Below are 23,749 nucleotides of genomic sequence, written 5' to 3'. Positions count from 1 at the left end.
GTCACCCTTTATTCTTTGTGAAGTTTCTACCCAGTGAGACATCTGTTTTCCCTTATTTTGCAAAATGGAAAGGCTGGTCCTGAAAGAGGACACAGTCTCTTCCTTAGCTTCTGGCTTGTACCTGAAAGGATTTTTTGTCTTGAGTTAGCCACTTCACATTAAATACAAGTGAGTCATTGAAAACGGACACTCACACACATATTTACACAGAGGATGTTAATAAATGAAATGACTGTACTGAGCATGAATTAAACTGACCCACAGCCTGGATATTTTGTTTTAAAAATTTTCCAAAATATTTCCAGTCAATGTCAACATGTCTAGAGTTTCTGCTAAAATCCACATGGCACTGTTTAACAGGTAAACATTATTTACAGTTTATCTTAGCATACAGTGCTCTTCGTGGGTGTTGCCTAGATGTTTGGGTTTGGCAAAAATTAAACAAGTTTTTGGTTTTCTAAAATGACAGACAGATTTTACAAAATTCAAAATGAACATTCAGTGGACATCCTTGTATCAAGCAGAGATGCTACTCAACTTACATTTTCAAAAGGTCATTCCCATGTCATATGTGAGTTTTTCCTGTGAAGAATAGCACTACATTTGCCTGGAGAGTTGCATCTTCTCAGAGGTTGTGTAAGTGTGGTCCACAGGGCAACCAAGCATTCTGCAGTCAAAGATGTATGCCCTACTTTCTTGCCTTTGGTTTGATGGATGGAGAGCTAACAGCTGCTGCACAATGGGGAACCTCAAGCCTCTACTCCTTCAGCCAAATGAATGCACATCTATGGGATCCTGCATAGCTCAACTATGTTGACAGTATATAGGATCTTGGCCAGGAATCATTCCTTCCATAGATAGTCTTCCACCAGAACCTTAAGAGGATCCAAACTACCATTTTATCATGCTTGTGTTTCCCATTTCTAATGAAACTCTGCAAAATTACCTGTTAAAACTCTTAAAGTCAGGCAGCTCTGGCCTTGCTTCTGGCTTAAACAATTTAGGATATAAAGCCTCCAATAGCTCAGGATCATTGCTAATAGCTTCTATCCAAGGTGATCGATAGTACTTTGGCACAGATGTAGTGTTGAACTTCTCAGGCGGGATTGTCTTCAATGGCCCAGAATATCCTTTGGGAGCAAAAATTATACACTATGTAAGCAAACAGTTATCTCAAATGCCTCAATCCAATTAGCATTTGCATTCATTCTCACTGCATCTCCAGATAAGGCATTTAAAAATAATTCAGACTTAAGATGGCATGGGTATTATATAGTATCTCTGACTGGAAGAGATTTGTAAAGTTTGTAGAGGTTCTACAGTCATGGTAAGTATGAAAATAATATTTATTTGTTAAAGTATGATCATTATTGACTTCAAGTCATTCCTGACATATCACAACAGAGTTTGTTGAGAGGGGGGTTGCTTTTGCATTTGTCTGAGGCTGAGAGATTGTGATTTCTTGAAGGACACCCAGTGAGTTTCCATGGCTACATGGAGTTTAGAACCTAGTCTCCAGAGTTTCAGTCTAATGCTTAAACCACTACACCATGCTGGCTCTCCAAAATATTTATACTCTGGCAAGTATCAAAAGGTAAATGAGTGAGGCCCAGAGACTTTAATAAACACTCACATTTTTATTCAATTCCTAAATAAAACCAGTCTTAGCTCCTGTTTTAGAGAGGACATTCCCCAATTGGGATGTTGCTATTGTCCTTCCAAATCTTCACACCAGTTTGCAGATCTCACTGGTGGAACACAGAGAAGAATATGTCCAGAAGACCTCAGCAGGCATAAAGGTCCAAAGACATTTAGAGTTTTTGAGTGCAGCCAGGCATATTCAGGATGGTTAGTATGTTCAAAAGGAGAAAGATGGGGCTGCAATATCTGTCACCCCATTGGTCACCAAGGTTGATTGGACTGATCTTAACTGTCATCCAAAGAAGAAGCGTATTGGCAGTCATTGCATGCTTGTTGGAAAAGGAGGAAAAGAAAAAATTGTTGGAGACAAACCTTTACTCAATTGCAATAACCGTGTGTGTGTGTGTGTGTGTGTGTGTGTGTATATATGTATATATATATATATATAAAAAACTGAAATATTGGAAATATGTAACCCAAATCCTATTATTAACTCCAACTGGAGTATGCCTACTGAATCTATGGGATTTACTAACCTTGTCAAATCAATGAGCTTAGTAGGGACTAATAGATGGGAGCCAGTGTGGTGTTGTGTTTTGAATATTGTACTATGGTTTCGGAGATCACAGTTCAATTTTCCATTCAGTCATGGAAACCCACTGAGCAACTGTTGGCAAGTAATACTCTCTCTGCCTCAGAAGAAGATATTTTGCCAAGAAAACTTGTGATAGGGTCATCTTGGATCAACATAAAGCAAAATTACTTGAAAACACATTAGAGGCAAGCCATGCATTTTGCTCACACTAAGCCTCAAGATTTAATTGTTAATTCCACAGGCAAAGCAAGCTGCAAAAGACTTTCAATAATCATTGATAAAGAGTACACATTGATATACATAATTAGAAATTTCAAGCTGTTGTGGAATTGTATTCAATTCATATCTATCAGTTGTATAATCTGCCCTGCAGAATCCAGATCAGGAGAAACCGGTTGGACTACTTTCCAACTGTACACAATTGTACACAAAATGGATTGGCTGGTCCTTGTGATATCATAAAAGTACTTCCCTATCTTTCTAGTCCCAATACTGTTGTTTAAACTTTAAAAGAAATGGAAAAGTGATAGCTCTGCAATAACTAGGATACAGTTGCCAGATTGAAAACTGAAGGATGCTCCTATGCCTTTGGTTGTGCAAAAGAGGTTGTTACCTGGTTGTATGTCAAGCAACTCATTCTGAAATTCCTTCTTCTACAAATTGATTAGAGGCAGAGAAGCCTTCTGCAGTTTGCATTCTGACAATCCTAGACACAAATGCTGAACTAGATAAACCTGCAGTGTACTTCAAAAGTCAAATTTAAAAGATGCCCTCCTTTCCTGGAACATGAGGGAGGTTATTGTTAGAATGAGTATGAAAGTTGAATCCATCCCCAGATGGCAAAAACCAACAGCATTGACTTCCATTTCTCTGTACATCACTAAGCACTCCAAAATAGCACTGGCCTAATCCACATTTCGGCTAAATCCGCAAGCTATTCAGAGCATGTATCCATGAGAGGGCAAAAGTGCATTTTAACGAGATCATATTTTCCAAATGTTTATGTAGATCTGTATCTACTAACCAGTTATGCAAAGGACGTTTTGATCAGTTTAAACTGGTAGAGGCATGGGAAATTTTATACAGCCGATACCCCAATTTAAAACGCATCAGAAGATGGAACAATTATCTATTTGGGCTGCCATTTCCAGATCCCACAGCCAACATAGCTAAATTCTAAGAAGTAATTTTTCCAAGTTTTGGTACGCACCATAACAGATCAAACCTATATGTGTTTATTCAGAAGGAAGTCCCACTGTGTTCAATGGAACAACTGTCCTTAGAGACACGCTTTAAATTATACTGGAAATTGTACAAGGACTTCCTTTCAAGCTTTTTTTCACTCAGCTTCCAACTTGCACATGAAGACAAAATAACTGGTACTGTGTGCTACCTACTGAAAGATGTGGCCTAACAACACCAAAGAGGAATGAAATTATGCAGCTTTTTATGTATATTAAGCCGCATTAGCCTCACTCAACCTTTAATGTGGGTTCATAAAACAAAACAACAGGTTTTGGTAGATCTAAATCAAGGAAAGTTTTGTAATCAAGCCAGCAAAAAAGCAAGGAAGAAGTGGTTACAAAATATTTGTCTCCATTGTGTTAAATGTCAACTCCCAGCATGACTAGTGGCCAGAGATTCTGGGAGCTGTAGCATCTTGAAACCTAGATTTGGGCATGACTATGCTACAGCATCATGGTCTAAGCCCAATTCATGAAATGACAATATAATTAAATTATGTCTTTCCAGACTAATTTTAGTTTGTTTATTTATTATTTTGTTATTATGTGCTTTCAAGTTGACACAGCTATGAGAGTTTTTTAAAGAAAAGAAACTTGAACAACAATGCAAAACAATGTGCTCATGTGTCCCACTGGAAAGGCAGATACTGTCTTGCGAATGGTGGCTTTTTTAGCAGCCGCATCACATTGTAGGCTCATATTTAACTTGTTGTCCACGAGGACTCCAAGATCTTTTTCACACATACTGCTGTTGAGCCAGACATCCCCCATTCTGTATCTTTGCATTCCATTTTTTCTTCCGAAGTGAAGTATCTTGCGTTTGTCCTTGTTGGACTTCATTTTGTTAGTTTCGGCCCATCTCTCTAGTCTGTTAAGATCATTTTGAATTCTGCTCCTGTCTTCTGGAGTGTTTGCTATCCCTCCCAGTTTGGTGTCATCTGCAAACTTGATGATCGTACCTTCTAACCCTTCGTCTAAAGATGTTGAACAGAACCGGGCCCAGGATGGAACCCTGCGGCACTCCACTTGTCACTTCTTTACAAGATGAAGACGACGCATTGGTGAGCACCCTTTGGGTTCGTCTGCTTAGCCAATTACAGATCCACCTAACCGTAGTTTTGTCTAGCCCACATTTTACTAGTTTGTTTGCCAGAAGGTTGTGGGGGACTTTGTCGAAGGCCTTACTGAAATCCAGGTAGGCTACATCCACAGTGTTTCCTGTATCAACCCAAGTCTTAAGAAAAATTAGAAACACTGTATACAAATATTAAAGGCTTTTACTTCCATTTGCATCACCTGCAACATTCTCTGAGCCTAAATTAGCAGCAAGGTTAATCTTTGGTCATGTTTTGTTCTCCCACTTCCTCTTGAATATTTCCAGTATTTAATGTTTGCCATTTTGTTACTTTTGTTGGAAACCGCTCCGAGTCCCTTTGGGGAGATAAGGCAGCGTACAAATAAAGTATTATTATCATCATTATCATCATGCCAGGCTGACAGAATTACTTTTCCAATTCTCTCTTTAAAAAAAAGAAGAAAAAAGATGGCACGCCTGCTTGAAAAGCTGCATGGTGACTTACCTGGGGCAATGGTTTCAGGATTTGGTGGGCTGCGTGGATCAGGTGTATTGGGAGGTGTTACTGGTGGATGCTGCTGGTCAGCTCCCATTCCACTAGTATCCAGTTGAACACACTGTATGATCTCACTGCGCTGCATTTGAATGGGAAGAAACAGCACAGCTATCAGGAGCACAAGACAGCGACATCAAATTACTTCTGTAAACAGTGTCTCCCATTGCTTCCCCTTTTCTAACTGGGAAACTGATAGCAGCTGTCCCAGTTAAAATTCATTGTTTTCTGACCACTTTTTGCCCTCTAGCTCTGGAGGCTCAAAAAACCTCACAGCACCCTGTTGATGTCAGTTGGTGAAGTATTATACTCTCTTTAGAGACATGGAATGAAGATGCCACAGAGATTAACTGGCTTTCTAAAGCTGGAATAGAAAGTATCTGGCAAGCTGGGAATGATAGGCCTCTTGTGCTCTGGGCAAATGAGTTATCTAAATGAGAATATTCTTTTTCCTAAAGCCAAGGTTGTCAGATGCCCTTATTTTAACATTCTGTACTCATTGTCCTTGCAAAAACTCAAATGAATGACCCTTCTTTCTAAATCTCTTCTGGGCAGAGGAACTGCACAGGAAAAACTCCCAGAATCAACCAGTCAATTAAACACTAGCTGTGCAGGTTGGAGATTATGGGAGTTATTACTCCAGAAGTAGCTTTTATAAACTCTGTTAAAGATCACAAAATCTGTAATCACCAATGTTGTGATCAAAAGTGGAATTTTCCCACATTTTGACAATGCAGTGCCCCTGATTTTGAAGTTATCCATGAAATTGCTGCGGGATCTAACTGCTATTTTAAATATGATCTAACACAACTGGTGTGGAAACATGCCTTGAATAACTAATACAATTATTGCTATAATAAAAAAAATTATTTTTATATTTCGCCACAATCTCCCCAAAGGGACTCAGGGCAGCTTATCCAAGGCAACAAGATGCCTAAAAAGAAGAATATAAAAAGAATATAAATGCTGTAAATAAAGAAATAAAAAGAAGAACATAAAATAAACACAATATAAAATACATTTGAATAAAACATAAGTATATAAACAACATAAAACTCAGATTAAAACAGCGCTCATCCACCAATGGTGGTTAATGTAAACAGGGCCAGGCTGTAAACAATAGGACAAGGGAATGGTAATAAATGCAAATCTGTAACCATGGGATGAGGGCATGGGATGAAGTGCAAGGCTGCATAATAATTTCATAGCTCAACTAGGGCCTAGGCGTTCTCAAAACTTTGTCTAACCAGCCAGGTCTTCAGGCCCCTACGGAAGGCGGACTGTGGTTTCCTTTGCTTTGCACAAAGCCGTCACAATGAGCCTAGTTTCATTGAAGCCCTTTCTACACAGCCATGTAATCTGGATTATGAAAGCAAATAATCCACATTATCTGCTTTGAACTGGATTATATTTGTCTACAATGTCATATAATCCAGTTCAAATCAAATAATTTGGATTTTATATGACAGTGTAGAAGAGGCCTGAGAGTAAAGATACTTTCATTTTGTTTTGTTTTACTACTGCCCTGAGTTCCTACCAGTTATTCTGATTAAGGAATTCTGGAAGTGGTAGTTTTTTAAAAAAATACATTTTTTCAAATTCTGTCCAAAGACTCTCAGAGAGGGCACTTCTTTCTACTCTACCACCTTCAAATGAACATTTGGTGGGAACACGGTTGATGATCTTCTTTGTGGCTGCTCCCACAATTCAAAGCACCTTCCTAGTGAAGTTAGGATTGCTCCTCCCTTGCTGTCTTTTTTTGTGACAAATTATTACCTTTTTGTTCCAGCAAGCCTTTGAGAATTTATATTTAACAAGGGGAATATTCTCTTGGTGTGGTTTTGTTTTTAATAATTGTCCAGTATGACCTCTGTATCTGTGAGGGATACATTCCCAGACTTCCCATGGATATGCAGAACCAAAGAAAACAGCAAACCCTATTGAAGTGAAGGACTTCTGGATGCAGAATACCATACAGTCATGCTGGAGGAGTTAGAAAATGCCAAGAGGAGGCATATTTTGTGAGAAGTAGATACATGAAACCACGTGTACCCATCACATGGATACCAAGATCATTCTGTAACATTTAAAATACTATAATTTTAATTCTGCTGTTAGTTTAATATGGCTATCTCTCTTTGGAATGTTTTTACCAATGTGTGCTTTTATTGTAATTTTCTGCTTCTGCAATCCATCTTGAATCCCAGACTAAGAGATGGTGATGATACTCCTCTGTCACATTCATGACATCACAGACCTTCCTATGGACTTCCCTGCACCCTGGACAGGGTAGTTCCTCATAGCTTTAAGAGCTGATGGAGCTCTGACATTTTCCTCTGACTAAACCTAATACTATTGCAAAGGGTGTTTCTGAACAATTAAAACAAATTGGAACGGAGTCATTGTTGTAGCCTTTGCCAGCCTACCAGGCAATATCTTCTAAGACGGCATGTGGGGTTCCCATTATAAATGCAAAAGTATGCTGCTATTAAATAGATCGGCAGCTCCTAGTTTCTGGATGTATTTCACTCTTCTGTTTCATATGGTCATCCTAACTAATTCATTTAAGTACCTCGTGGTTGATCTGACTTACTTTGCCTTTACACTGGAGTAGGCAAAGGGGAATCTGCAGCCATAAGCAGACTCCTAAAGCTCTTTTCGAACCCCAACACTAATCGAAATGTCCCATGCAACATGAAGGCATTTGAGGAGGCGCCCACCCCATTTAAAGACCCACATGAGATTTTCTCCAAGCAAGAAGTTGCCCTACAGAATTTGAGGACATAAGGTGCAGTGTACAGGCCACCAAGTTTACATAGGAGGGTGGATGCATCTCCACAAGCCCTAGTAATTCCTAGCCCTCCACTGCACATTCACTGTCCATGGAGAATTCCTTGAACATCTCAATTTGTAGCGATAATAATAACTTTAGTACATTAAACTTCATGAAGGTTAACGACAGGCTGAAGATCTCCACCCTTTCTACTGGGTCATTAGTGTCCAAGTCTGCATCCCAAGCCTTAATCATTGTTTCTTGAACATAGAATTAGAGCTCCCGAAAATGTCAAGACTTTATTTTAGCCATAGTTAAATGAGAAAGGCTTTAAGCAAAGGGCACCATTGACTACAACTTTATTTAGGTACTGAAACTTGGAAAGATAACTGGTAAAACCATCAACAGAGTGAAGTTATTTGTAATAGTTTCTTTTTCCAAGGATGAGTTTTCTCTAGCAAGTTTCTTTCTCCAATAATGCAAGTATAATTATGTTAGATTATAGCGGTAACTCAGCAAGAATAACTTAATTCTCTTTCTGATGTACTGAATTTGGTTTAGTTACTTTTATAATCTGGGGCATGTTAGGAGAGAAATACTTCAAGATCTCATTACTTGCTTATGTTTTAACATTATCTGTGTGCATTCAGAAGAAGATCTACTAGTTGTACTAAACACCTTTTCAGAAGCATACAAGAAGCTCAGCCTCTCATTGAACATCTAGAAAACCAAAGTGCTCTTCCACCTGGCACCATCCAATCCCTCTGCAATAACAGAAATACAACTTTATGGTGTAACATTAGAAAATGTTGACCATTTCTGCTACCTTGGCAGCCACCTCTCCACAAAAGTCAACTGAAATACAATACTGCCTGAGCTCTGCGAGTGCAGCATTCTTCTGAATGAAGCAGAGAGTGTTTGAGGATTGGGACATCCGTAGGGATTCCAAGGTGCTTGTTTATAAAGCTAGTGTCCTCCCAACCCTATTATACATCTGCAAAACGTGGACTGTTTACAGATGTCAACTCAACTCCTAGAACTATTCCACCAGCGTTGCCTCCGAAAAATCCTACAAATTTCTTGGGAAGACAGGCAGACAAATGTCAGCATGTTGGAAGAAGCAAAGACCACCAGCATTGAAGCGAAGCTCCTACGTCATCAACTCGGTTGGACTGGTCACGTTGTCTGAATGCCTGGTCACTGTCTCCCAAAGCAGTTACTGTACTCCCAACTCAAGAATGGAAAATGAAATGTTGGTGGACAGGAAAAAAGATTTAAAGATGGGCTTAAAGCTAACCTCAAAAACTGGCATAGACACTGAGAACTGGGAAGCCCTGTCCCTTGAGCACTCTAACTGGAGATCAGCTGTGACCAGCAGTGCTGTGGAATTCCAAGAGGCATGAATGGAGGGTGAAAGGGAGAAACGTGCCAAGAGGAAGGCACATCAAGCCAATCCTGACCGGGATTGCCTTCCACCTGGAAACAGATGCCCTCACTGCAGAAGAACATGTGGGTCAAAAATAGGACTCTACAGTCACCTACATACCCACCACCAAGACACTACACTCGGACAACGAGGAATCGCCTAAGTAAGTAAGTACTTTATGTTTCTACCTTTAGACTTCTGTCTAACTGGTAAAGAGTCAAGCAAATAACTGGTGGTTTTTAAAAGTTATAGCATGATCTTACAACTCAGGATGTTGAACTATCATTAAAAGTAATTACTTTTGAAAAATTACCCTTTGGGCTCTTTTTAGATTTATCCACTCAAAATACAAAGAACTTTAATATGTCTAAAGTTCCGAAAGCTTTATTTTAGGGAACATTGTTAAGTTATATGACATAGAGGCAAAATGATGAAGAACAAGAGAAGTTACTCACAGAGCATTAAACAAGTTTTCTAAAATAGCTTCCACCTAAAAAAGGCAACAAAGCAAACTCTTTGTCTCTCTGGAATGCAGTGATGTTTTTACTGGCGTTTGTTCGAACTGACCTGAATAACTTGGTGCTCTGCCATTCATGAGTGATGAGTGCTGTAAACCACACCACATCAGTGTATTTCAACTGACATGGAAAGATTTAACATAGTAGCAGCATCTTCAGTGGTGTAAAATTTAAAGTTTAGGACAACCTCATATGGTATGTACACACACCCTACACACACATGTGCCTTGAGAACAGCAGTACCAAGCTAAATGCCAATGCATTAATGGACTTTACCACACCAGCCTTTTGTCTCATCACAATTGCCTTGTTTAAACAAAGAAAAAAATATCATTATTGCAATGATCTTTTTCACATCTTGGCATAATTATGCAACGTTGGCACTTTATTGATGCAAACGTCTATGATCAGCGTTCTGCACAACCTCACTCCCTACCTGTGTTTGCCCTGTGTTTATCCAGTATATATTCCACACTGTGTTTTTTCTTCCCCTCTATTTTGCCACAGCTGCGCAGTTGTGCAGTTCTGGCATTTTGACAAGATCTTCCTTCACAATACTGGGATTGCACCAGAAGGAATTTTTTGCACAGGGAAGAGCTGCCGAACAATATTGTATTAATTGATGGGTTTGCCCTTATGAGTGAAAAAAGATGATCCAATTATGATTCAAGGGCAATGTGATTATGGAACAACCACAAAGTCTTGTGGTAAACCCCTTCAACGGGTGTTTTTATCCAGCCATAATTGTATTTTAGCATCCTCATGTGATAAAGCCCAGTGACTGCAATTCAACCTGCAGACCATTGAACTCAGTGTTGCATAGAACAGATTACACAGGTTCCACTTGGAAAAGACAAAGAGCTTTAACAAAGGTTCTTAAGATAGTTAAACTTCAGGGCTGTAGAAGTAAGACCTCCTCCGTGTTTTTTTCATTCCTGTATTGGCCTCCACCAGAATAACCAAAGACGGTGGAGTAATAGTACTTGTAGTTTAACAACGTGTCGAGAGCTACACCTTCTGTACTCCTGCTTTAGACTGTAACATGAACAATCTTGCAAAGAAGTGTTATCATTTAGACTGCTGGAGCTGCAGTGGCACAATGGGTTAAACCCTTGTGCAGGCTGAACTGCTGACCTGAAGGTTGGGTTGCTGACCTGAAGGTTGCCAGTTCGAATCTACGAGATGGGGTGAGCTCCCGTTTGTCAGCTCTAGCTTGCAGGGACATGAGAGAAACCTCCCAGCAAGATAGTAACACATCCGGGCGTCCCCTGGGCAACGTCTCTGTAGATGGCCAATTCTTTCACATCAGAAGCAACTTGTAGTATGTTCTCAAGTCGCTTCTGACATGATAAAAAAAATTTAGACTGCTAGCAAGAAGGGCAAACTATCAAAGAGAAAAAAATAACCCAATGCTAGATTATTTTCCTCATTCTATGCTGTCCTTTGTTCTAATCTGTCACAACCAACAGTGATTTTGAATTCTGGAAGTCATTTTATCACCTGTTTTACTAACATAGCAAGAAGCATAATCTGTTTCCTGGGTGTTTGAACATATCGTGTCAGCACCTCTGTCTTTTCAAATTTCCTAGTCACAGAATTATGCTCTTGGTTCTTTGTTTTCATATTTTTATATCATTTGAACTCTTTTATTTGATTCCTCAACATATGCAATGGCATACAGTTATAGGTTTTAACAGGACATTTTATCTTTTTGAATATTTCTGCTTTTCTGTCGAATCTCCCCACATACATTTTCTCATAAGAAAAAAAACCCTCAATTTATTTTAAAGCAGACAATGTGCATCTGTTTCTTTAGTGTTCCCTTTGTTCCTTTATGTTTTTATCTTTACTTGGTACATCTCCTTCTTTACATGATTATAATTTCAGGCTTCTTGGACTATGAGCCCTTTCTATTCAAGTCTTCTGTTGCTGCAACAACTAAATGTTACCATTTTCAGCTCACTAGTATCTCTTATGAGTCTTCTGTTTTATCGTACAACACAGACTCTGTCTAATTTTGTTATACTGTTTAGACTTGATCGTTACAATGCTATTTTATTTAGTGTTTCTCCTTCTTTTCTTCAGCCATTTTTGTTTTAAATTCTGCAGCAGGCATCATTTGTCTTACTGCTAGATTTATTCAGTGCTGTTGCTCTTTTTTCTGCTTTATTTATTTAACGTGTCAGAAGCGAACCAAGGGTGCAAGTTGTAATGTATTTGAAAACAACTAATAAAGTTTTTTAAAAACTTGGCATTATACTAAATGTCTTTTGACCAGAAGCTGGCCATTTGGAGTGCCTCTGGTGTTGCTATTATGAGGGTTATCCAGAAAGTAGATTACGTTTTATAATTAAAAATGAACAAAGTATAGGAGAAAACATTTACCATATGCAGTTGAAAGCCACACCCAAATACCACTTCTCAACATAGTCACCATTCAATTCTAGGCACTTATCATAGCAATGAATGAGCTTAGCAACTCCTTCCCCACAAAACTCTGCCGCTTGCATCCTCAACCAGCTGGTCACCCCTTCACGCAGCTGCACATCATCGCCAAAACGCTGCGTTGAGGACGCAAGCAGTGGAGTTTTGTGGGGAAGGAGTTGCCAAGCTCATTCATCGCTACGATAAGTGCCTAGATTTGAATGGCGATTATGTTGAGAAGTGGTATTTGGGTGTGGCTTTCAATTGCATATGGTAAATGTTTTCTTTTATACTTTGTTCATTTTTAATTCCAAAAAGTAAACTATTTTCTGGATAACCTGGTTAAACAGTATAATTTCTCCAATGGTGTGGGGCGTAGACATCCAGTGATAATGTGGCATGTCTCATTAAGACTCTTTTTTCTGCTGTACACCATCTTCTGTTTTTCTACAATATTCTACTTAATGAATATCTTTATATCTTTCTGCTCTCACATCTCTTCTCTCTTTCTCATTCTTTATGTTCTGATACTTTACTTCTTGACAAATTATCAGTTCTATCTCTTACCTCTTTTTTGGACCCCAGTTTTTCCCCTATCTCTGATATCCTTGGCTCCTTGATATCAGAACATTTCCACTAATTTTTGGTTTAAAACTTTTGTTGACATCTTGTTTCATTTCAGCGCTATGAGCTAAATAATTCTCCATTTCTGTTCTGTTCCCTATATTTTCCCCCACGAAACTGCAAGTCAGCAAGTTTGTAAGGGGAAAGTCCTGTCTCTGATTGTATTTGCTGATTTTGATCTTTGACTGGTCATCACTATCCTTGTTCCTCTATAACAGGCATGGACAAGCTTTGATCCTCCAGGTGTTTCGGACTTCAACTCCCATAATTCCTAACAGTGGGTAGGCTGTTGGGAATTGTGGGAGTTGAAGTCCAAACACCTGGAGGACTGAAGTTTGCCTATTCATCTTATTTTGCAAAATGAAGTCATGTCAAGCTGATTTCAGCGGAGCCTGAAATTGTAGGGCAGAACTTGGCAAAGTTCCTATTTTGGTCTATAGGTACTCAAACCAGCATGACTACTGTAGTGTCCTGCTGTAAAGGGCACTGCTAGTAAGATCTTGCTTTAATTTAATAGTAGGGATCACAGGATGTCTGCCAATTCAAGTGGAATAACAGTGGCCAAACTTGCTTAGCCCTTTGAGACTTTGTTCTTTGCAATACCAGCAGTAAGTCTATTCTCTGCACCTCATTCATTTCCCCAGCCCTATGGTACATTATTTTGCACTAGCCCATGCCCAACCGTTTTATGGCCTGGTCACACCCATTTTTGAAATTATGGCCATTGGTTTTTACTGAACACTGTCTGATGGAGTCTCAATGCTGCAGTTTTTTCCCCTTATGTTTAATTGTGTTTATATCAATTGTTGTATTTTATGTTGCTTTTATTTTATTTTAGTGGTGGTTTTATTTTAATGGATTGTTTGCTTTTATGCCTGTTGGACTTTCTGTCCCATATGTAAGCCACCCTGAGTCCCTTCAGGGAGATGGTGGCGGGGTATAAAAATAAAGTTATTATTAGTATTAGTATTATCATCATCTCTATAAAACAGTGAAAATGAACCATCTAAAATAGTGACTAAAATGTTGTAGCAGCCACATGTTGGACAGAAACTCCTACCTTCTCTAACTATCCCGGCTTAAGAGCTGATACGAACTGTAATCCAACAACATCTGGTGAGCTCAATGTTCTTCACACCTAATTTGAAAATGACTTTCTGCTTCTGCCCAGCTGTTTTCCTATGCTTTAAAGGTGCATCTGTTTTTCATTTGTGGTACAGCATTCTCACATTTTCCCTAAAGCATTGCTTCTGCTGTGGTGATAACGGCATTTCTTAATGTTCCAAGAACATTATTGTATAAAAGGAAAACATTGATCCTTCCTCCTGGAAGCACGTTCGCCATCTGTTTTTCAAGCTATTTTCAATGATTTTTTCCCTCACACTTGGGGACTTTCTTGCAAAAACTTCATTTTGCAAGATAGTTGTACAGAAAACAGATAGTCTAGGAGTCCTGTGAGTTTTGCAGACTGAGTTTTCCTCTGAGGATGCCTGCCATAGATGCAGGTGAAACATCAGGAGAGAATGCTTCTGGAACATTGCCATACAGCCCACAAAACTCACAGCAACCCAGTGATTCTGGCCATGAAAACCTTCAACAACAAATCCTGGGTTCTTTCATAAAAAATCATTTCCTTCAAAAAAAAAAACATAGCAAAAATAGAAAGGACTGATCACTTTCCGCCTTCCTTAAGCATGAAATGTTTTGTGGCTGCTGATCATTTCTGATTGATTGTAAAGAACAAGAAAATTAACAAATATTTTGTACATTCTTAACATATACAGACAAAGGTGTATTCACAGAAGTCCAAGGAATAAAGTTTTATATCTTGATAATGACCATACGATACACATAATCCAATTACATATCATCTTTATTTCTTTATAAGTTAAAGGCTTCCAGGGATCTGCCCTGCCAGAATGATCAGAACCAAAAGCATCCCTCTGTGTTAGAACATTTAGGGAAATACTTCCAACTGGTGTCAAAATTATGGTTTTGGAATAAATGTTACAAAAATTAGAAGTCAGCCTTCCCTGATCTGATGTGACCCAAATGTGCTGGAATACAGTTTCCAGGATGTTCAGCCAATACAGTTGTGCCGGCTGGTGATGTTGAATCCAACGCATGTAGAGGGCACCAGGTGGAGAAAGGCTATTCTACCTCATCTTTGAAAAGCAAGTGATTCTGTTGTACCTGTGCTACATGCTGTATGTCCCACGAAATTGAATGCCATAGATAAGGGACCACTTGTTTCTTTTCCCCACCTTGGAAATATAATTAGCATCTGGACAGCATCTGGACAACATATGACTAACTACATTAAACTGGTTGTCTTTATTCCGGCTGATTGGCCAAAGAAGTATTCTCTCTCATGTAAAAAGATAATTGTGCAAAGAAAACTCCAAAACATGACAATACTCACATTTCTTGGTTTGCTGGTTAAAAAATGAAGGTTTTCATATGTGTACTTGTCAGACCTCCTTTGCCGCATCTTGAACAGCCTTGCTCCTCTGTTACTAAGCAGTGACAGTTCTTCCAGCATGATGTCTCTGGGAATGCTAACCTTTTTTCCAAGATCCATTCCAGGTGATTCTACAAAATAATAGCAGCATACATTTCTAAGAAAACTCTCCCAAATCAGTGGCAGAGCCTGGAAAAAGTATTTGCTTGGACTACAACTCCCAGAAAGTCCAACAATAATAAGAGATTTTGGCCAGGATGGAATAGGCTAACAAACTGGATTCAGGCCAATGATCACCTTTTCAGCAAGTGCAACCAGAAACAATTTATATCACTTATCCATCCTGTCTAACATGTAATGACTGCTAGCACATCTGACAAAATGCTGGTCAAAGTTTTACAAATTGATCTCCAAAAGTCAGCAGTCCACAATTCATTCTGCTATCTGATCTACAGTGCTTACACTTACCCTTGTAAGTCATTTGTGGCATATCAACATCAACCTTCCTATTAAATTATCAATTTTCAGCATGGTCATAGGAAGTCATATTAATTGCCACTAGAAAAAAAGTGAAAGGCTATTTAGAAGCCTAGGTGATAATCTGTTAGGTGGGAGCAAAAGGGCATGCCTGAAATATTTGCATCCACACCATCTCCTCAATGGAGTTGCCTGATGCAAAAGGACAGAAGACTCTTGGAGCTTTATAGTGATGTAGAAAAGGTAAGTCATCGATCAGTGTTTGCAGGACAGCTTATTGTTGTTTATCTTCAAGTTATTTCTAACTTATGGTGACACTAAGGTGACCTTATCATAGGGTTTTCTTAGCAAGATTTGTTCAGAGGGCATTTGGTTTTGCCTTTTTCTGACACTGAGAACATGACCTGCCCAACGTAGCTCAGTGAGTTTCCATGGCTGAGCAGGGCTTCAAACCCTGGTCTCCAGTCATAGTCCAACACTTAAATCATTGGTTCTCAACCTGTGGGTTCCCAGATGTTTTGACTCCCAGAAATCCTAACAGCTGGTAAACTGGCTGGGATTTTTGGGAGTTGTAGGCCAAAACACCTGGGAACCCACAGGCTGAGAACCACTGGCTTAAATCATTACACCATGCTGGCTCTCCTACAGGACAAGCAACACCACTGAATTTCTACTACACAATTGTTCTATAAACAGATAGGCTGTCCTCTTTTACATCTGGCCACACAAATGCTTGACATACCTTTGCATTTTAGCTCCTAGCATGATTCACCGTTGGCCTTTCTAGCTACAGCTTCTGAGTCTTGCCACCCATAAATGTTTAGAGGGTTGCTTAATTGTCATACCTGAACTCATTTAAAAATGTAAGATCTGAGCAAATAAAACTTTCTAGACTCAGGAATACAGTTCCTTGGACAAGGGCATATAAAGTATGTCAATACTAACTGATAGTTTTCTGCTTTTCTGCCATGATCTGCTTATGGATTTTATCCCACACAGTGTTCCCAGCATTTCTAGACATTTAAACATAGAGTTCCATGGAGCTCATCAGATGACACAAAGTGGGTTTTCTGTTTGTCTCCATTTCTGAAGTTTATGGAAATGCAAGGATTTTAAAGATGGTGAGGAATCAACTGCAGTTGGCTCCCTGTGCATAGAAATTGGTTAAAGCGGCAATTTGAAATGGAATGGGAATTGTTCTGTTTCTCAGTCTTCTATCTGTTTAATGATGTTTTTGTGTGAGCATGCTCAGTGCTCCAATTTTGCCATTATTCGTAGGACATGGCGAAGGACTAGTAATTCCTTTTGAAAAACAATTATTTTTAATGCTGAAACAGTGCGATGTTGAAGTTTTGCTAATTAGCTGTACCGATATGTGATGACAAAACAAAGCGATGATTGCAGTTGAAACAGGAGAAGGTAAACACATGTGATGGCAGTTAGTAAATTCTCCAGATCTTTTTTTTAGACGAAACAAAACGAAATGCCACGTAAAAAAAGACAATTCCCCTCACCCCAAAGTGGGATGAATTCCCTTGACAGCACAAACGAGATTTTTAAAACTATTTTTTTAATATTTTTGTTTAGTTCAGGGTTGAACTTTTTTTTCCCAGGGAAGTTGCTTCCACGTAATCACATTTAGTACTGAATCATAAAACTTCTTTTGACTTTTAGTAACAGAGAGTTTGTTTGATTTTGCAGACTGACTTCTCATACTAAAAGCTATTTGCTAGTGAAAGTTAAATATTTGAGCCAGATTAAGTTTTCAGACATATGCTACCCATTCCCTTTCTGCTCCAAAACTTTAATTAGGTATCTCATGTTTCAAGTGAGGATTCAAACCACTTTGTGTGTCTAGGCAGCTTCCCAGATATTTTAAGTGCAAGATTAATATAAGGCTTCAGTGAATTAAGATGTAATTCCACTATCTTTCTTAATTAAGTTGTGCATAGATTGCATCTGATGTTAGTGAATAAAAATGGGATGATGAAAAGGGTGGAAAATGAGAGAAACATGATAATTTTAGAGACAATTCATCTGAGAAGAAAAACATGGGTGGATTTGTACTAAATTCAGTAAACCACTCATCCTGTCTCTGAAGTAAGACAGTACAACCACCTATATCTGGTGAACCGTTATCTACGGTTTCACTTATCCTCAAAACATATTCTCTCTTGGCATTTCTAGGCCCTTTTGCATGATTTTATGGTATTATTGGGTTCATTTCAATAGGTTTACTATTATCTGCTGATTTATGTATCCACACTAAGTCTGCGAGCATATCCCTTGTAGAATCATAGAATCATAGAGTTGGAAGAGACCTCAAGGCCATCCAGTCCAACCCCCTGCAAGAAGCAGGAAAATCTCATTCAAAGCACCCCCGACAGATGGCCATCCAGCCTCTGCTTAAAAGCCTCCAAAGAAGGAGCCTCTACCACACTCCGGGGCAGAGAGTTCCACTGCTGAACAGCTCTCACAGTGAGGAAGTTCTTCCTGGTGTTCAGGTGGAATCTCCTTTCCTGTAGTTTGAAGCCATTGTTCAGCGTCCTAGTCTGCAGGGCAGCAGAAAACAACCTTGCTCCCTCCTCCCTATGACTTCCTCTCACATATTTATACATGGCATCATGTCTCCTCTCAGCCTTCTCTTCAGCAGGCTAAACATACCCAGCTCTTTAAGCCGCTCCTCATAGGGCTTGTTCTCCAGACCCTTAATCATTTGTGGATACAAGTATTCTACTCTAATGAAAACAATACTAATGTTCTTAATTTTGATTTGAGTTACAGTGTCTTCAATTTTATGACCCTGTCTTAATAAAGGTAAAGGTTTCCCCTTGACATTAAGTCAGGTTGAGTCTGACTGGAGGGTAGTGCTCATCTCGATTTCTAAGCCGAAGAGCCAGCGTTGTCCGTAGACACCTCCTAGGTCATGTGGCCGGCATGACTGCATGGAGTGCCATTATCTTTCTGCCGAAGTGGTACCTATTGATTTACTCACATTTGTATGTTTTCAAACTGCTAGGTTGGTAGAAGCTGGGCTAACAGCGGGAGCTCACCCAGTGCCGTGGATTTATACTGCTGAATCTGCAATTTCTACAGCTTAGTGGTTTAACCTACTGTGCCACCACAGCCCCATTGCTGTTGCTGGATGTTAGGAATGTGAGAGTTAAGTCCAAAACATCTGGAGGGTCAAGGTTTGCCCATGCCTGCCGCACAGTCATACTGGAAAACCTAGAAATTCCTAGACAGTGATTTCTCGGGTAAAAAAATTTGTGGTTTTTCACTTTTGCAGGAATATGCATCCCTAATATCATCAAATCTGGAGATCTATTTGCACAGACAGACATACTGTTCTTTGTTTTGAAAGGAAAAAGCTCTAAGTTTGAATGAATGAATGGAAATAAAGTGCATATTCTGATGCCATATCCATAGTGAAAACTGAAATTACAGGACAATAGAAAGCTTTAATGACCCTTAGGCACTAGTGCCCCATTTTCCCAATTCAGACTTTGATAATTAAAATAATTGGGACAATATGATCAGGTGCACATGGTTATGCTGTGATCGCAATAAACCTCTCAATGCCCAAATTGCCTTGACCTACTTGGCATGTCATATAGGTGATTGCATGTAACTGGCCAAATTAAAAGGTGATACAGACAAATTAATGTGAGGGGAAGTACCGTATTATATTTGTAAATAATTCAACAGTGGGAATATCCACCAGCCACTTGTCCATGTACCTTCCTTTCGCAAAAAGCAATTTTGAGTTGAATTGAAAAGCAAACATCTTATAGAACCTATTGGTTTCATGATATCTTTGATATAACACCTAACTAATCACATAGGTCGATTAAATAGTTAACCTGGGGAATGGAGTTTTGCAAAGAAGCTATGAATTTCTCCATGTTGATTCAAAGCACCCTTTTCAAACAAAATGACTATAGTTATTTGGGGAAAGGCACAATAGCTAAACTCGTATAAAATAGTAGTTGTATTCAAACTAGTAGCTGTGTTGGCTTGTTTTAGCATAAAAAGTTATAAATGGATCCTGTAGTACCTTTGAAACTGAAAAAAATTCTCACATAACCTTCCATGCGATGAAGTATAATGAAGTGGACTGTAATGTGACAGATTCCACTGTATCATTTTACTGTACAAAATAGATATGTTGTTTTATATGTACATATACCCAAATTTGCAAAATAAGTTTGCCCCAGCAGTGCAGCAGGTTAAACTGCTGAGCTGTTGAATTTGCTGACTGAAAGGTTGGCAGTTCGAATTCGAGGAACAGGGGTGAGCTCCCGCTGTTAGCTCCAGCTTCTGCCAACCTAGCAGTTCAAAAACATGCAAATGTGAGTAGATCAATAGGTACTGCTCCGGTGGGAAAGTAACAGTGCTCCACACAGTCATGCTGGCCACATGATCTTGAAGGTGTCTACAGACAATGCTGGCTCTTAGAAATGGAGATGAGCACCAACCCCCAGAGTTGGACATGACTAGACTTAATGTCAGGGGAAAAACTTTACCTTTACTATACCCAAATTTTCAGAAGAAGTCTGTTTTAAGGTTGCTAAATAGTATACTTGAGCTATAAAAAAGAAAAAAAGAAAATACAACCAGTAAAAGGCTTTATAGCTATACCGTCTAGGAAGGAAGGAAATAAGGTAGGGAAGGAGGAAGGATAGATTCTTCTTAGCTATCAAATAATATTTAAGTATTTCAGGTGCTAGTTGTGACCTTCGATGTTTGGGTGAGGAAAAGAAGGGAAAAGCCTGACTCGTTTACTTTGGGTCTAGAAATCATCCTGTTTTTTTGGTCTTTAAAACAAGACTACATAGTCATTTGTCTGCCAAAAGAAAGACTATTGCTTTGTTACCTTAATCAGAGCTCAGACCAGTTATGTTTTTGACCACATTTCCCAGAATTTCATGTCTATTTAGGCCACTGCTCAATGAATTCTTTAGATGCCTTCTTGTGGAAATCTTGATCCACCAAACCAGGTTTTTCAGAATTCTGTCCAAAGTAAGATCTACTTTGAAACATTTCTTATGTGCGATTAGTTGAAAATTGTGTCTTGAGAAGCTGGATAAATCTACAGCCGGCTTTGTGTGGGCGAAGGCAGAGATTGAAATTCAGTTTACATTGCAAATATCCATGTTGAGAGTTTTAACTATAGTTCTGAGATTCCAAGAATTATACACCTTTCTCTATATGAATAGTTTCATAATATGGCATCCAGACCTATGAGCCCCCTCCCCAAATAATACTCTGAAAGTCAATCCCAGGGAGAATGTGCATCAGCTGTTAGATTATTTCATTCCTCCACAACAGTTGTTCATCTGAAAATAGCTTTCAAATGAAAAGAGGCAACTACAAAAGGATTAGTTACCATAGGCAGCATGATAGCCCCGTGAGATTATTTATGGCAGCATACCCAGAGGCAAAGCTGTAAGAGAGATAATGCCACAAGATTAAAAAGAAAGGTTAGAGAGTGACAGTAGACATACAGTCATAACAGGGATTTAACTCTATACCATTTCTCTGGATTTCCTTCATGATGTCGGATGCTTGCTGCTTCCTTTCTTTGACCATGTCAGCATGTGACAGCATTGCAAGTTGTTTGGTGTGATTTTCTAGAAAGTAAGAGAAAGTTACATTTAATGTTGTTGAGCCTGCATTTTAACCAAAAGTGCTCTTTCAGGTATTTAATGCAATTTTTGTTTGCAAAAGCTATTTAAGTATTGGCAAACCTTTCTGGCACATACATGGATTGCAAAAAATAAAAATAAAAAAGTATGTTCCATTAACTCTGCATGTGAAATCCTAATAGACCAAGAGTTTCTTGATCACACGAAGCAAATTATATGACAAAGTGTGATGGGGCCTTCTCACTTTCTCATGTGGATGTGTAAAATTCATCACGGTGACAAATTGTACAAATATATGTAAGTATCCATGCACGACTGGTCCATGAGGTCATGAAGAGTCGGAAACGACTGCGTGAATGAAGAAGATCCATGCACGATTGATTTCAATGCTATCTGCTATCTTTAAAATACACCTTTCTCTCCAATATCAGGCTTCTAACAATTCAGTGTACACATCCTTTGAACTAGCATTAGCTAATAAACCACAGCCTAAATAGAGAACTATCCTGAATAGTCTGTGAAACATTGTTATAGTACCGTGCTCATTTATTGTTGGAAACACTGCAAGCTCATCAGATGACCAATGCCTGGAAACAATGGACTTACCTTATTGTTGTCGAGACCAGTGATCTTGATGGTTTGGATGAAGTTTATGGAGTTTGTTATGAATGGGGGTGACCTGTCCGGTCCCGAATGGTTTCTATGCTCGTTCTTGGGTCTGCATGATGCCTAGTACCAAGACAAACTGGGGACTGACCCTCTTCAAAAAGACTGGCATCTGGCTGACATAAAGTAGTTATTTATAGAAGCAAACACTCCAGCCACTCATGTCTTCCTGGCGAAAGAAGAGAACAGAAAGGATTCTGCCGCACGCACCACAAAAGCATGTCTATCTTTGCCACGGCTTATTGAAATATTTGATAGAAACACTTCTCCCTTCTTGTATAGTTCAGCCCATCATCACCTTTGATAATGCTCATCTCCACAGTGTAACTATGATAGAGACACTTAAAAATAATTGCAATTAAATGTAAGGGTGGCAAAGACTATATTTGATGGGACTGGAATGGGGTAATCCTTTACTGAAAGATAAAACCATGCTTCTATACTGGCTAATGGCTAAAGTTAGTGCCGGTACAAAGATTGCACTTAACATTCTGCAAAGTTATCTGTGCTGGAAAAAAATTATTCAGAAGGTTAATAGGGAACAGGGAAAAACACAGAACCCTTTGTTGCATGCTCTTTTCAGATCCTAAACATACTGAAATGCCATTTCTGTTTTTCCATTTCATGCAGTGCTTGTGTCCTCTGTCTCCTTTGTGCTCAAGTTAAAGGACATTTCAGTACTAATTTTATACAAAATCTTATATTCAACAAGAAGAGTTTGTTTTTGTTAGCTATTATTATTAGAAAGACATTGCTCACCACATGTGATGCTACTTAACTTTCATAGGAAAAGGTGGAGAAGCTGATCAGAAATATAAAACAGCCCAAATCCAGCTATTGAACAGCCACATTTTTGGAAATGAGCAAATCGGCTTCTGTTTCCAAAACCTGAGAAGATCCAGAGTGATCTCCTGATGTCTGGAAGAATATTTTTCAAATCATCACAAAGCCTATATATAATTATATTCCATGACTCTGTAACAATCATGTAACAAACTGAATAATCCTTACGTTTTTCTAGAAGAAGGTTATTAATAGTAATAATAATTTTGATTTATTTTGCATAAATGCTGGTTGTGTTATGTTTTGTTTTATTGTATTGCAGTTTTTCAATTATGCAAAAAACCACGAGGTGTCAGAAAGAAGGTTAATAACTCAAGGAAACAAACATTTGAACATTTCTTTTGGTGTCTGTGTCTTCTGTAACCAAGATCTTAATGGCTCTTGGGTAGATATTCCAGACAAATTTGTAATCTGGGCAAGCCTTCTTATTTTTAATCCTGGCCTATAAAACTGGCACAGCTGGAGAAACCTAAAATACATCAGACCACTGCCTAATTCTACTTGAAAACATTTTATCATGCCAATTATGTTTTTAAATGGCAAGCCAGTTATAAGTGATTCAGGTTTCAGTATTAGTTACTCAATGTGCCTTTAAATGGCTTCTTTGGTGGCATCATAAATCTTGAGTGATTACAAATGACTTTGGTTGCTCCTGATGAAGCAAAGAGTAGCATGATCACAAATGTGTTGTGTCCTTCTCAAACAACTCAACCAGATGTGGTCAGCTCGGCTGACATTTACAGAATGAGATAATTGGGACAAGGCTATAAAAAGCAGTGTT

The 23,749-nt window shown here is 38.8% G+C and overlaps 1 protein-coding gene across 1 annotated transcript in view; it reads right to left on the bottom strand.

Moving 5' to 3' along the window:
• The window catches only part of myoz2 (myozenin 2), a 33,246-nt gene extending 11,004 nt beyond the window's left edge, over window positions 1–22,242 (bottom strand). Inside the window, exons 1-5 of the mRNA XM_003221808.4 lie at window positions 22,066–22,242; window positions 21,346–21,444; window positions 15,296–15,465; window positions 5,061–5,190; window positions 947–1,130 (exon numbers count right to left, since the gene is read on the bottom strand). Coding sequence (XP_003221856.2) covers window positions 947–1,130; window positions 5,061–5,190; window positions 15,296–15,465; window positions 21,346–21,421 — 560 coding nt within the window. The 5' untranslated portion in view covers window positions 21,422–21,444; window positions 22,066–22,242. The remainder of the gene's footprint in view (window positions 1–946; window positions 1,131–5,060; window positions 5,191–15,295; window positions 15,466–21,345; window positions 21,445–22,065) is intronic.
• Window positions 22,243–23,749: the final 1,507 nt, after the last annotated feature.

Source organism: Anolis carolinensis, chromosome 5 (genome assembly GCF_035594765.1).
Source record: "Anolis carolinensis isolate JA03-04 chromosome 5, rAnoCar3.1.pri, whole genome shotgun sequence".
NCBI classification, from domain to species: Eukaryota; Metazoa; Chordata; class Lepidosauria; order Squamata; family Dactyloidae; genus Anolis; species Anolis carolinensis.
Note: the sequence above shows the minus strand (reverse complement) of the source record. Positions and strands in the feature narration are given on the sequence as shown.